This window comes from Dendropsophus ebraccatus, chromosome 2 (assembly GCF_027789765.1).
Source record: "Dendropsophus ebraccatus isolate aDenEbr1 chromosome 2, aDenEbr1.pat, whole genome shotgun sequence".
NCBI lineage: Eukaryota > Metazoa > Chordata > Amphibia > Anura > Hylidae > Dendropsophus > Dendropsophus ebraccatus.
Genome location: NC_091455.1, coordinates 215,362,446 through 215,378,408, shown reverse-complemented (window position 1 = coordinate 215,378,408; position 15,963 = coordinate 215,362,446). Strand labels below are relative to the sequence as shown.

At 45.7% G+C, this 15,963-nt stretch overlaps 1 protein-coding gene and 1 long non-coding RNA gene across 2 annotated transcripts in view; one reads left to right on the top strand and one right to left on the bottom strand.

Moving 5' to 3' along the window:
* The window catches only part of ITGA8 (integrin subunit alpha 8), a 133,586-nt gene extending 118,009 nt beyond the window's left edge, over window positions 1-15,577 (bottom strand). Inside the window, exons 1-2 of the mRNA XM_069959473.1 lie at window positions 15,275-15,577; window positions 10,592-10,722 (exon numbers count right to left, since the gene is read on the bottom strand). Coding sequence (XP_069815574.1) covers window positions 10,592-10,722; window positions 15,275-15,462 — 319 coding nt within the window. The 5' untranslated portion in view covers window positions 15,463-15,577. The remainder of the gene's footprint in view (window positions 1-10,591; window positions 10,723-15,274) is intronic.
* Window positions 926-8,501, top strand: LOC138784042 (uncharacterized). The gene is made up of 3 exons (XR_011361786.1): window positions 926-981; window positions 1,079-1,138; window positions 7,641-8,501. It is a non-coding gene; the product is annotated as an uncharacterized lncRNA (long non-coding RNA).
* Window positions 15,578-15,963: the final 386 nt, after the last annotated feature.

Here is a 15,963-nt window from a genome sequence, read left to right as displayed (position 1 = left end):
TACATAGGTGTGAATGAGGCCGTATACTGACCCCCTTCATTGTGAGCGGGATACGGCTGCTGTGTTCTGTATAAGTCTCCCATAGCCCGGGGCAGGTTACACAGGATTCCTGGCCGGGGCCCCAAACTCCAGCAGCCGTCCTTACACTGATATACACGGCCAATTCTATAGACATTAAAGAATTCACTGTGTATCCTACCCGTATACTACATGAGCAGCTTGTACGGTCACACATGTAACCCCCAAATGCTATAGGGGCCACACAAAGAGTTCCTATACCTGCTGCCACCTTCACTAAGAAATACTTCATTCTCATTGTAAATTCATTCTATACCTATCTTATTCCTAGTGCCACTTCTATCCAGTGGTCGTGTCTGGTATTACACCTCCATGCACTTAGAGTTATGCAGCAATACCACTCGCAGCCTGTACATAAGGGGGCGCTGTTTTTGAACTTTTTTTGTTTTCCTATGCAACCCCTTTAAGGTTCCTATAGAAAACGTAATAGACACATGGAGAACTTCTGGAGAACTTCAGGGCATCACATAATACGGATAAGTACAGCGTGTGCTGTTATGGAAATCTTATTGATGTGTGATTATTAAAGCGTCATGGCTGTGTCCTAAGATGTTCCAAGCGTCTATTGCGGGACATGTGAAGATGTTCCTGCAACTGAATGAACCACAATAAAGGGGAGGAATGACGCTCCATGTTTTATTATATTCAGAACAGACGGACGTCATGGAGTGAGAAGAGGGGGTGTGGGGGACCTGCGCCCCTTATATACTGCACCATAGATCCCTACCTTGTTGCCTGTTTCTGTGCAGAGGAGCAGTTGCCCGTAGCAACCAATCAGATTGCAGCTTTCATGTCTCAGAGGCCTTTTCAAAAATGAAAGCTGGAATCTGATTGGTTGCTACGGGCAACTGCTGCCCCATAGATCACAGTGGCAGCCATAGAAGCGGCTCCGGCCTCAGCGCGGTACTCTATACACTCTATAAAAGCTTTTATTGTTAATAATCCCTATGTAAAAGCTAAAAACTGATGTATTTTAAACTAAAAACTTTTCCCTCAATAGTTCTCTCAGGATTCCAGCCTAATGTAGGATTATGTCCAAGATTGGAGGCATATGATGCAGGTGAGAACAGCGACGTATCATCCATAATACTCTGCATTGCAGGCTACACCTCCTCTGCACCCTCTATAGCTACTCACTGTTCCTGTCACTTTAAGAAACCTTTCACATGTCCTATGAGAAAAGTTTTTATTGGTTGGACTCTGAATATTAGAAGGAACCAGGAGAAGAGCACAGCTTTGTACTTCTCTCCTCCTCTGTGTGTGACATGAGGCGGTTTAATAGACTTACATTGGGAGTCCATCTTGGTCACATGCACAGAGCTGGCGGACTTAGCAATTCTAGCAACCAGTTGGGTTATGAATTCTCAGACCATAACCCATCAAAACTTTTTAAAGTAATTTTTTTAAAATCACGTTTAGGTTGTTAGACACCGGCACTGCTATTTTTTGGCTTGTTTGTATGAGTATCGCCAATGAATTCAGACTGGTACTGTGTTTAGGATCACTAGTTGGTGCTCACTACGATTATTAGTATTGCAAAGAGTCCAAACATAGAAGAAAACAGATGAGGGCACTCACCAGATTACGTGATCTTCTTTATTTCTTTATGTGCTTGTTAAAAAGTAGAGGGCATCCTGGGCAACATGGTGAACGCCAAGCACTTACGAGGCAAGGTGGCAACAATTGTTTCGCGCGCATCGGCGCTTCTACAGACCCGTGTGTAGTAGGTCTGTAGAAGCACACATGTGCGCAAAACAATTGTTACCACTTTGCCTCGTAAGTGCTTGGCGTTCACCATGTTGCCCAGGATGTCCTCTACTTTTTAACATGCACGTAAAGAAATAAAGAAGATCACGTAATCTGGTGAGTTCCCTCATCAGTTTTCTTCTATGTTTGGAAATTTTTTTTAAAGTGACAGCGCTCATTTAAACACAAAGTATTCAAAGCTGTAAAACTCTCCATTACTCATTATTAAAGTGGTACTCTGGCAAAAATCTTTTTCTTTCAAATAAAATTCTTGCAGAGACTTGTATAGATTTGTTACTTACTTCTATATAAAAATCTCCAGTCTTCCAGTACTTATCAGCTGCTGTATGTCCTGCAGGAAGTGGTGTATTCTCTCCAGTCTGACACAGCGCTCTCTGCTGCCACCTCTGTCCATGTCAGGTACTGTCCAGAGCAGCAGCAAATCCCCATAGAAAACCTCTCCTGCTCTGGACAGTTCCTGACATGGACAGAGGTGGCAGAAGAGAGCACTGTGTCAGACTGGAGGGAATACACCACTTCCTGCAGGACATACAGCAGCTGATAAGTATTTGAAGACTGGGGATTTTTGACAAAAACTAATTTATAAATTTGTATAACTTTCTGACATCAGTTGATTTGAATGAACAAGGTTTTCGCCGGAGTACCCCTTTAAGCTTTTGTAACATAAAAAGAGAAAACTCTTTCCGCCTCCAGCTCCAGTACAGGGTAACACGTTGCAGAACTTTTTGAAGTGTGAATGTAGAATTCTTCCCTTCGGCTTCCTGCCAGACACAATCAAGTTATTAGAGAGCAGAATGTGGACGTTGCGGCTCTGACGATATCCAGGAGCTCAGGCCTTTATTTCGGCCTCTTATGTCTTACTCTATAGACTTGGCTCATACCCGATGTTCCTTCAATGATCTCCGGCTCTGGAGGAGGAAGGGCTTCTCACTTCTTGTATGATGTATGGCGCGGCCTCGGCTGGCACACAGCTGGGATCATCTTCTCTTTCTTGGTTCATACGTTAAAGCGATTCTTTTTTTCCGTTCTCTTGAAAGCACATCCTACATGGGGCTGATGTTATCTTATAAACCATGTGACCGCCGGGCCGAGCAGATGCGGCCGAGCCGAGCAGCCGATCTTGAGGAAAAAATATTTTTGTATTTAAAAAAAAATCAGAAACACGTGTAGGTGGATTTAAGAAGAAATGAACTGGAGGCGTCTGCTCCGGCCCCATGTTTGCCTTTGATCTCCTCTCTATGGTTGTGGGAGATGATGGGTGGCGGTGGCTTCAGACTGTGACATCACTGTATACTATGACACCCAACCTGCAGAAAAACTACAACTCCCAGCATGCCCAAGGCCGAACAATACGCTAGGGGTGCGTTCACACATACCTCATCCGCCACAAGAATGCAGAGACCTTAGGGAATAACTACCGCTATATGTGTCACCCCAAATATACTGGGTGGGTATATGTTTAGCAATAGATTGTACCTTACTTTAACCCCTTCCCTCCTGGGACAATTTTTTATTTTTGCACTTTAATTTTTTCCTCCTCATGTTTAAAATTCCACAGCGCTTCAATTTTTTCATTTACAGACCCATGAGAGCCCTTGCACTTAGATCGATCGATTAGATAAGTGCTGTATTACTCTAGGCTGCTGCAGTCCAGATCTATAGATTGCCAAGCTGGGATCAGCGTCAGTGCGATGCCGAGGCCTGGGAAGGGATCTCTCCTCCGCAATTTCATCACGTTGTAGAGATCCCCCCACCAGACACCAGGGATGGAGGACACAATCTATTTAAATGGCGCTGTCAACTTTGACAGCTGCATTTTAGCTGGGAGTGGCAATTGGCCGCGCTGGTTAATACATGGGGTCCCCGGCTGCTGATAGCAGCTAGGAGCCACGCACTGAAGGAGGGCCCCGCCCCCCACCGTGTTCATCCATTGAGCATACTAAGCTGCAAAGCTCACACAAAACCTGGGGACAACAGTGGCGCTGTATCTGTAGAAATCAGCCATGTATTAAAAAACCTGGACAACCCCTTTAAGTCAAATTCTGACTATAAACCAATACCTGTTAGATACCTGGTAATTCTCTGACTTACTGAGGTTCTGAATGTTATGTGTAGAATAGTTTCTTAGTGGTCATTTATAATCATTTTGACCCTGCTAAACAGCAAATAGAATACACAGATTTTTCTGGTAGCTTTGTGGTGGGGTGGTGGGCTTCTGCTTATACCCAGCAGCCAATCTGAAAAAAACGAGCTGACCTTTAGTTTGATAAGGAAGGAGAGAGCGGCATGCTGAGCCTATGAGATAGGAGGTGGGTTCTTCTGACCCCTTGGTATACAGAGGAGCTGACCTCATCCCTCCCTCCTGTACTTACATATGACGCCTGTGCCGACCCTGGCATCTGCCTTTACAGCATCCTAAATGGTGGGATGGGAAAACTGCCACAAGGGCCCAATAACCATCACCATAAACCTAAAACCGAAATCCAGAGCGCCCTGGTGGGCCGGGGATCATCTGCATTTTGCTTGTTCTTCTTTTATTGTCTCGGGCTGTGAGCACAATTCCAGAAATAACCATCACATCTGTTTGTATGAATCCTCGGTGTAATCCTCCTGCCGGGAGCGATATACCGGGATTTATGGCAATGGATTCTTAGGCACGTTCTCTCAGATAAATTTTATACACATGGACGATTTAAAGGGGTTCTCTAAGGCTACAAATATGATATGATGAGCCAATGTCTGCAGTGCGGCCCCCGGGGTATTATCCGCTGCCATTACGGACTCCCACTGCTATGAAGGGGGGGACATGGTGTGTATAATGGTCAGGTAGGTGGTCGGTGTCACAGTAACCTCCACATGATGTCAGGACACAAGGTCTCCGGCAGAACATTTCCCATCACACTGCCCCCGCCATCTTGTCTTCTTCCCATAGTGCATCCTGGTGCCATCTTCTCCCCGGGTATGTGACGCACTCACACTCAGCCATCCACAAGATGGAGAATGTGACCCATCAGACCAGTCACCGTCTCCCATTGCTCCATAGTCCAGGTCTGATTCTCATGTTCCCACTATTGACACTTAGACAGGGGTCTGCGCTGTGCAATGTCCTGTGTGATCTGACTCCTTTCTATCATAGACAGCAGGAACTTTTTCAGCAGTTTGCTCTACGGCAGCTCTTCTTTGGAATCGGACCAGACAACACAACAGACCCCACACAACAATGAGTCTTGGACCCCCATTATCCTGTTTCTGGTCCCTGTTCGTCCTTCCTTGGACACTTTTCGTCTGTATTAAAGGAGTACTCCAGCAAAATCTTTTTTCTTTTAAATCAACTGGTTCAAGAAAGTTATATCAATCTGTCAGGAACTGTCCAGAGCAGGAGAGGTTTTCTATGGGGGTTTGCTGCTGCTCTGGACAGTTCCTGACATGGACAGAGGTGGCAGCAGAGAGCACTGTGTCAGACTGGAGAGAATCCATCACTTCCTGCAGGACATATAGCAGATGATAAGTACTGGAAGACTGGAGAGAATATACCACTTCCTGCAGGACCTACAGCAGCTGATAAGTATTGGAAGACTGGAGATTTTTATATAGAAGTCATTTACTAATCTGTATAACTTTCTGACACCAGTTGATTTGAAAGAATACATTATGGCTGGAGTACCCCTTTAAACTACCTTTCCTGTTGTTGAATGTCTTCATGTCCGGTGGTAAGGAGATCTACCTCTCACATATGACAAGAGATCCTGCCGCAGTTTATTAAGTCTAGAGCCCTGCAATCCGAGCGAGAGAAGCGGACAAGCCTTGCCAGACATTACCAGTCACATCACTTCTATTTTACAAGGTGCAGGAGAGGCTACATGACGGGTGAGAATACAATAACCACGGCCGACCCAGAGCTCAGAATGTAAGAGCATTCCTCCATATAAATCCAACACACAGTCAGCTCAATGCCAGAAGAGTGCTGGAAAGCTGCCCATAAAGTATTACATCTCATTACACAGTTATATGTTGTGTGTTAGAATTGTTGGTTTCCAAGGTTATTTATGACTATGACTCTAACAGAAGGTTTCTGCAGTTTATTATATGTGTACGGCCCCATCACAGTGTATGCAGACTTACAGACAGGTATTGCCCTGGTACCCTAGCCATTAACCATGAACTGTTACCAGGGCCACAAGAAGAAAGGGGTTCTCCGCTCATACATAACTTCTCATATGTTGCTTCCCATGGTGAGACTAACAATTCCTTCCATACTGGTTATTATCTATTCAGTCTCCTTCTCCCAGTTCTCAGCTGCTGCTTTCTGCTGAAGACACAAAAATCTGTGTGTGAGATTTTCTCTCTGTCCCCCTCTCCCTTCTGAAATGACTGATGTAAACAAGTCCCTGGCAGGCTGTATCTTCAACACTGTAGCTTGCTGGGAGGGTTATTCTGAGGTCAAGTTGCTAATGAGCTCACTGTAATTATCCCTCCAGGCATTACAGAAAAGCTACAATGTTGCAGATGCAGCCTGCCAGGGATTTTTTTTTTTACATCCGCCGTCTCAGAAGGTAGGGGGGAGGAGGAGGAGACAGAGAGAAAAGCTCACACACAGATTATTGTGTCTCCAGCAGAAAGCAGCAGCTGAAAACTGGGGTAAGGAGACTGAATTGATAACAAGTACAGAAGGAATTGTTATTCTCACCATGCGCAGCAGCATATCAAAGGTTATTATTGAGTTAAATACCCCTTTAGGCTATGTTCACACTACGTAAGTTTCCGGCCGTAGCGCGCTCCGTGAATAAGCGGCCGGAGATTTACGTAGTGCGCTGCGGAATCTGTTGGCGCTATACAAATAAATATTATTATTATTATTATACGATGTACGGCGGCACAGTTCACACTACATAAGAACTTACGCCCAGATCGTATGCGGCGCCGTAAAAAATGAACCAGACCATTGTTTCGGGATGGAAATGCTGTAACTTACGCCCGTAGCGTAACATGCGGTCCCGTACGGAGTGGTGATTTATTCATTTTTACACTTTGATATGTTGATCCAAAAGGTTCTGTGGGGTGTCCGCTGTCAGATCGCTACGTACGCCGCTCGGGAAGCATACATAGATTACGGGCGTAAGTTCACAGACCGTACGTAGCCGGCCGAAACTTGCGTAAATCCCGGCCGGAGTTTTACACGTATATGTCTGGCCGCAAAAAATATGCGGCCGGACATATACGTAGTGTGAACATAGCCTTAAAGGGAACCTATCACTATAAAAATGCTATGTACTGTATCAGCACTGTTATAGAGCAGGAAAAGCTGAGCAGATCAATATATATCTTTGTGGTAAAATAATGTCATTTAGTGATTGAAACCTCTGGTCTTTTCATACTTAGGAGTCCTTTGAGTGACCCTGCCCACTTGACTCTTAGGCCTAATCAATAAGCTATAAGTAATACTGAATCGTTTTCCCACAAAATGATACATCAATCTTCTCAGCTCCTCCTGCTCTACAACATTCTGCCAATAGATCAGGTTGCATTTTTATGCTGACAGGTTCCCTTTAAATCTTTCAGATCCTAAAGCAAATCTGCAAACGGCTCCTTTATAATACTGGTGAAATGTTTCAACCCATCAGGGGCTTTACCATGATGGATCGAAACGCTGCCTGAATGTGCTGTTTTTTCCAATAAAGTTTTGAAGACATATTCACTAGTAAATGCTCCCAGACCTTGAATAAAGGAGACTTTTCTCTACACCATAACTTTTTACTGGAAAGGTTCAACTCAGAAAAGTAATTTTTTTTTTTCAGAACTTCCTATGGCTAAGATCCTCAGCGATCAGCTAGAAGACACCAGTTATAAGTGTTTAATTACCCTGCAGTGCCCCCGCAGGACAGATAAGGTATTACACAGGGGAAAGGAACATACTGTACATTGGGGCTGTTCTTTGCATTAGTTGTAATATGAACAAGGCTATCACTTTAAAAAAAAAAAAAAAATGTCTACATAAGAGAGTATAAATCGAGTCCAAATATTTCATAGAACATGCATGGATCTGAACCAGCAATGGTGCTAATGATCTGTACAGGGGAAGAGACCATGAGAGAGGAAGCAGAGCGGTGATGATGGAAGCCATGGGGACCGGGAAGGAATTTCATCCCTCCGATCTCCGTACAAATCGTCATATGTTAATGCCTCCGAGTGCACCGAGAGTTCAATGCACTGACACATATAAGCCATGGATACGAAGCAGTCAGCGCTGGATGGAGAAACACGTCGTGACCCAACTCAGACGCCAGAAGGAAAATCATCAGGGAACAAGGATCCAATAATAGACACCACAAAAGCGTGTAAGACTGACAATAGGAAACAACGCGTTTCTGGCCTCAGAAGTAACATGTGGAAGATGTTACCGCCGATCGTCGCATGAGAAAATAATAATACAAGCTAAAATTACACAGAGCATCCGCATGGTCCGAGCATCAAAGGTCTCCAGCTATGTGCAGCAAATACAGTATATGGGAGAATATGGAGGTCACCCCCCCAGTACCATAGAGACAGCGCTTACCACATGGACACCTTAGATCTCACCGTATTCTAAACTTAATAAAAACTACTCAAGACTTCAAGTGTGAACAGTGGCCACTGGCAGGGGGGTCATCCCCAAGACTGGGAAGGTATCAAGTGGCAGACTTAAAGGGGTTGTTCACCAATTTGTTTCTTTCATATCAACTGGTGCCAGAAAGTGCAATTTGTAATTTATTTCTATTAGAAAAATCTCCAGTCTTCCAGTACTTATTAGCTGCTGTATGTCCTGTAGGAAGTGGTGTATTCTCTCCAGTCTGACACAGTGCTCTCTGCTGCCACCTCTGTCCATGTCAGGAACTGTTCAGAGCACAAGCAAATCCCCATAGAAAACCTCTCCTGCTCTGGACAGTTCCTGACATGGACAGAGGTGGCAGCAGAGAGCACTGTGTCAGACTGGAGAGAATACACCATTTCCTGCAGGACATACAGCAGCTGATAAGTACTGGCACAGACGTTATTAGGGATCCGTATTTTTTCCATCCATATTGTGTATATGGCGGGTGCAGGAGGCCTTATACTTTAGCTGTGATTTTTTCATTAAAAGCAAATTACAAATCTCTGGCACCAGTTGATTGTTTTGGTGAACAATCCCTTTAAGGGGTTCTCCTCATGCATATTCCAGTTCAGGCAATCCTGGTTTATACTGATTTAAAGGGGCTGTTCAGGATTAGGAAAACATAGCTTCTTTTCCCCAATAAACAGCGCCCCCCCCCATCCTCAGGTTGTATGCGGTATTACAGCTCGGCTTCATTCATTTGGACGGAACTGAGCTGTAACACCGCGCACACAACCTGAGGACAGGGGTCATGCTGCTTCTAACAGAAAGAGGCGATTTTTCCGTAATCCTAGATTATCCCTTTAAATTTTTTTTTATAGTCATCTGAAAAGTGGTCTCTGTGTGGAGGTACCGGCCTCCACAATGTGGACGTCACAAATTATCTTAAAAAACGTCCACGTTATGTAAATTACGTCTATGGGAGGAACCATCAGTTTCTGATCATGACCCATGGGTCAGGCATTGATCTACAGGAGGCTACCACCAACAGGAGGCGCTAGAGACAGTTTTCTTTCCTGAAAAATTTGCATATTCTTACCCAAGAAGCATTGCCTGTAAGATTCCCATGCCGGAGTCTCCACAAGAAGGAACGAGCCCCCTGTCCTCTGTGAGGAATTACTATTATTATTAGAAGACTATAACATAGAGAATGTTACACGTGGCACTACCATTAGTAATACCATGTCGCTCCCTATCATTGTCGCTTTTTTTCCCTGCAAACAGCGCCACCCATGGTCACAGGCTATGTCTGGTATTGCAGCTCAGTCCTAATCACTTGGATGAAGTGCCGCCATACCGGACGCAGCCCATAAAGAGGAGTGGCGCTGTGTCTGGAAAAGAGGACAAGATTCCAATCACCCCTTAGAGAGGTCATGAAGGATCAACCAAACAGGGCTGCTTTCCTCCAGAAACAGCGCCACTCTTGTCCTCAGTTTGTGTGTGGTACTGCTGCCCTCTGCCATTGAAGAGAATAGTGCTATGTGTAACACTACACAGAACATGAAGACCGCGATAACAGTGGGTTTTTTTTTTTTAAATAGGACAGCCATGTTTTTCTAATCCTTTAAAGGGAATCTGTCATTTTATTGGCTGCTAGGAGCTGCAAACACAGCCGAAAGCCAATGGTTGATCTTTTTACCTTTCACTCAAGTGTCAAGGAGGCGGGGCCAATCTGCTTTAGTGCCATCACCTGACACATCATCTTGCAAACCTCTGTCCATCAATCAATGGGCTGGGAGGTGAGAGTCAGCAAAGAGGTGTGTCAGGCAGCTTAGCTCCATCTTCTTGGCACTTGAGTAGCTTAGCTCCTCCTCCTGGGCACTTGAGTAGCTTAGCTCCTCCTCCTGGGCACTTAGCAGAGAATTACAAAGTGATTTTATGGTACCTCCAGGAAAGATACAGTCCCTATAACCTAACAGCAGCAAATAGACATGGTAGCCTCTCACTTAGGGGACCCCCAGCATGTCTCTGGTCCTCCAGGTCGCTGTCATACACGGCGTCCATACTTTTACTCCAGCTACAGGTTCCCTAATCCAAACATCTGCTAGACATCAATCACCGGGCAGAGAGTGTCGGCCATATGTCCTGAGATCCCACACATGGTGCAGATATACTCACTGGTGGTGTCAAAGGGAATCCTCCTACAGGCAGCGCCCCCACTGGGGAAGGGGCAGTTGTACACCGCTCCCCCCTCCACTATCTCCGGCTGGCTGGTGTTGGCTTTGGGGGCTCCGATCAGTACGCTGGTCCTGGAGGAGAGAGAGAGAAGGACAGACTGTCAGCACAATGTACACAGTCCTGAGGGGTCCTATATACTGTCAGCACAATGTACACCGTCCTGGGGGTCCTATATACTGTCAGCACAATGTACACCGTCCTGGGGGTCCTATATACTGTCAGCACAATGTACACCGTCCTGGGGGTCCTATATACTGTCAGCACAATGTACACAGTCCTGGGGGTCCTATATACTGTTAGCACAATGTACACAGTCCTGGGGGTCCTATATACTGTCAGCACAATGTACACAGTCCTGAGGGGTCCTATATACTGTCAGCACAATGTACACAGTCCTGAGGGGTCCTATATACTGTCAGCACAATGTACACAGTCCTGAGGGGTCCTATATACTGTCAGCACAATGTACACAGTCCTGAGGGGTCCTATATACTGTCAGCACAATGTACACAGTCCTGAGGGGTCCTATATACTGTCAGCACAATGTGCACCGTCCTGGGGGTCCTATATGCTGTCAGCACAATGTACGCAGTCCTGAGGGGTCCTATATACTGTCAGCACAATGTACACCGTCCTGGGGGTCCTATATACTGTCAGCACAATGTATGCAGTCCTGAGGGGTCCTATATACTGTCAGCACAATGTACACAGTCCTGAGGGGTCCTATATACTGTCAGCACAATGTACACAGTCCTGGGGGTCCTATATACTGTCAGCACAATGTACACAGTCCTGAGGGGTCCTATATACTGTCAGCACAATGTACACAGTCCTGGGGGTCCTATATACTGTCAGCACAATGTACACCGTCCTGAGGGGTCCTATATACTGATACATGGAGTGCAGCTCCAGCACTGGATCAGATACATGTCATACACACCGGATACATGTGATACACACCAGATACATGTGATACACGCCGGATACATGTGATACACGCCGGATACATGTGATACACGCCGGATACATGTGATACACGCCGGATACATGTGATACACGCCGGATACATGTGATACACACCGTATACATGTCATACACGCCGGATACATGTGATACACGCCGGATACATGTGATACACGCCGGATACATGTCATATACGCCGGATACATGTGATACACGCCGGATACATGTCATACACGCCGGATACATGTCATACACGCCGGATACATGTCATACACACCGGATACATGTGATACACACCAGATACATGTCATACACGCCGGATACATGTCATACACGCCGGATACATGTCATACACGCCGGATACATGTCATACACACCGGATACATGTGATACACACTGGATACATGTCATACACAGCTTGTAACAGGTTACCTGGAATAGTCCAGTGTGTGATGGAAAACAATGAAGTTAACACAATACATTATGTCACAAATAATTGTCTATTAACATAATGTTATATAGTAAATTTAAATTATTGTACCTATCTATCTATCTCCTATCTATCTATCTATCTCCTATCTATCTATCTATCTATCTATCTATCTCCTATCTATCTATCTCCTATCTATCTCCTATCTATCTATCTCCTATCTATCTCCTATCTATCTCCTATCTATCTATCTATCTATCTATCTATCTATCTATCTATCTATCTATCTATCTATCTCCTATCTATCTCCTATCTATCTATTATCTATCTATCTATCTATCTCCTATCTATCTATCTATCTATCTATCTATCTCCTATCTATTATCTATCTATCTATCTCCTATCTATCTATCTATCTATCTATCTATCTATCTATCTATCTATCTATCTCCTATCTATCTATCTATCTATCTCCTATCTATCTCCTATCTATCTACTATCTATCTATCTCCTATCTATCTATCTATCTATCTATCTATCTATCTATCTCCTATCTATCTATCTATCTCCTATCTATCTATCTATCTATCTATCTATCTATCTATCTATCTACTATCTATCTATCTCCTATCTATCTATCTATCTATCTCCTATCTATCTATCTATCTCCTATCTATCTCCTATCTATCTATTATCTATCTATCTATCTATCTCCTATCTATCTATCTATCTATCTATCTATCTATCTATCTATCTATCTATCTCCTATCTATTATCTATCTATCTATCTCCTATCTATCTATCTATCTATCTATCTATCTATCTATCTCCTATCTATCTATCTATCTCCTATCTATCTCTTATCTATCTACTATCTATCTATCTCCTATCTATCTATCTATCTATCTATCTCCTATCTATCTATCTATCTATCTATCTATCTATCTATCTATCTACTATCTATCTATCTCCTATCTATCTATCTATCTATCTATCTATCTATCTATCTATCTATCTATCTATCTCCTATCTATCTCCTATCTATCTATCTATCTATCTCCTATCTATCTCCTATCTATCTCCTATCTATCTCCTATCTATCTATCTATCTATCTATCTATCTATCTATCTATCTATCTATCTATCTCCTATCTATCTATCTATCTATCTATCTATCTCCTATCTATCTCCTATCTATCTATCTCCTATCTATCTATCTATCTATCTATCTATCTCCTATCTATCTATCTCCTATCTATCTATCTATCTCCTATCTATCTATCTATCTATCTATCTATCTATCTATCTATCTATCTATCTATCTATCTCATCTCTCTCTCTCTCTATGTATCTATCGATCTATTTCTCCATATTTTTCTATTTCATATTTATTTATGTTTCTATTTCTTTATTCTTCTATCTTGTTCCTCTTATTTCCTCCCATCTTGTCGTTTCCTCCTATTATCTGACAGCTGTGTATCCCCTTATATTATATTACATGACATGATTGACAGGTCAGGTATCAGAGCTTCCTACACACAGAACATTATGAGGGGAAGAGCCGGGAATCACTGGGACCCCACAGAAAACACCAATATAACTATAGGAATAGTCACAGGAAACTCTATGTCATGACCCCCCCCCCCCCCCCCCCATCATAGTATAATCCTGTAAGAGATGTATTATATATATATACACACACACACACACACACACACATCTGCAGCTCCATCCTCTGACTATAGGAAGCTGGTGGGGTCCTCCAGCCATGGGAATTACAGGAGCCTGCACAGTGTCCCCTCCAGTGGACAAGGAAAGGGGGCAGCCTGACATTAATTGCCACTTAGCCTGGCATGCCAGGGGTTAATGACTTCCTCTGTTCTTTGAGAACTGAACATCAGCAGAACAAGGTAAGGGACAGAATGAGGGTGCCCTAAGCCATGTGACCAGTGCCAGCCTCTCAGATGCCTGGTGTCTATAGCTCCTGGTATAGCTGGCACCCTACCCCCTGGGCAGCACTGGTATAGCTGGCCCCCTACCCCCTGCTCTGGGCAGCACTGGTTAGCTGGCACCCTACCCCCTGGGCAGCACTGGTATAGCTGACCCCCTACCTCCTGGGCAGCACTGGTATAGCTGGCCTCTACCCCCTGCTCTGGGCAGCACTGGTTAGCTGGCACCCTACCCCCTGGGCAGCACTGGTATAGCTGACCCCCTACCTCCTGGGCAGCACTGGTATAGCTGGCCTCTACCCCCTGCTCTGGGCAGCACTGGTTAGCTGGCACCCTACCCCCTGGGCAGCACTGGTATAACTGGCACCCTACCCCCTGGGCAGCACTGGCATAGCTGGCACCCTACCCCCTGGGCAGCACTGGTATAGCTGGCACCCTACCCCCTGCTTTGGGCAGCACTGGTATAGCTGGCCCCCTACCCCCTGCTCTGGGCAGAACTGGTATAGCTGGCACCCTACCCCCTGGGCAGCACTGGCATAGCTGCCCCCTACCTCCTGGGCAGCACTGTAATAGCTGCCCCCCTACCCCTTGGGCAGCACTGGTATAGCTGCCCCCCTACCCCCTGGGCAGCACCGGTATAGCTGGCACCCTACTCCCTGGGCAGCACTGGTATAGCTGGCACCCTACCCCCTGGGCAGCACTGGTATAGCTGGCACCCTACCCCCTGGGCAGCACTGGTATAAGTGCCCCCCTACCCCCTGGGCAGCACTGGTATAGCTGGCACCCTACCTCCTGGGCAGCACTGGTATAGCTGGCACCCTACCCCCTGGGCAGCACTGGTATAGCTGGCACCCTACCCCCTGGGCAGCACTGGTATAGCTGGCACCCTACCCCCTGGGCAGCACTGGTATAGCTGGCACCCTACCCCCTGGGCAGCACTGGTATAGCTGGCACCCACCCCCTGGGCAGCACCTGTTATACTGGCACCCTACCCCTGGGCAGCACTGGTATAGCTGGCACCCTACCCCCTGGGCAGCACTGGTATAGCTGGCACCCTACCCCCTGGGCAGCACTGGTATAGCTGGCACCCTACCCCCTGGGCAGCACTGGTATAGCTGGCACCCTACCCCCTGGGCAGCACTGGTATAGCTGGCACCCTACCCCCTGGGCAGCACTGGTATAGCTGGCACCCTACCCCCTGGGCAGCACTGGTATAGCTGGCACCCTACCCCCTGGGCAGCACTGGTATAGCTGGCACCCTACCCCCTGGGCAGCACTTACGTTCTAGAGTCCGGGATGTAGAAATCCACTGAGTATCCAAAGTAGCTGTTCTGGGGACCACTGTACACTGTCACCTTCTCTATATCCAGATTAAATGCAAAGGCTGCAGGGGGGCAATGCAAGAAGAGCAGCAGCAGCTGGGGCAGCAGGGGCAGCAGGGGCAATGCCAAACTCCATTCATGTAGCATCTTGTATCCAGAGGTCCTGAGCACTGATGGAGGAGAGGTAGGACTGAGTGCTGAGTGCTGGAGCTCACACTGATCTGCCTGCACTCACTCCCCTCAGGAGAGGAGGAGGAAGAGGAGGAGGAGGAGGAGGAAGGCTCAGCAGCCTGGAGTGGCCGGGGACCTTGTACTGCAGATCATCTCTGGGCTACAATGTGGCTGCATCTTACTGGGAAATCAGGGGGGAAAGTTACATTGTAGCCAAAACTCTGAAGACATGTATGATCAGGGAGGATACACTATAATCCAGTGATCCCATCTATACATGTAAAATCAGGGAGGATACACTATAATCCAGTGATCCCATCTATACATGTATGATCAGGGAGGATACACTATAATCCAGTGATCCCATCTATACATGTATGATCAGGGAGGATACACTATAATCCAGTGATCCCATCTATACATGTATGATCAGAGAGATTACACTATAATCCAGTGATCCAATCTATACATGTATGA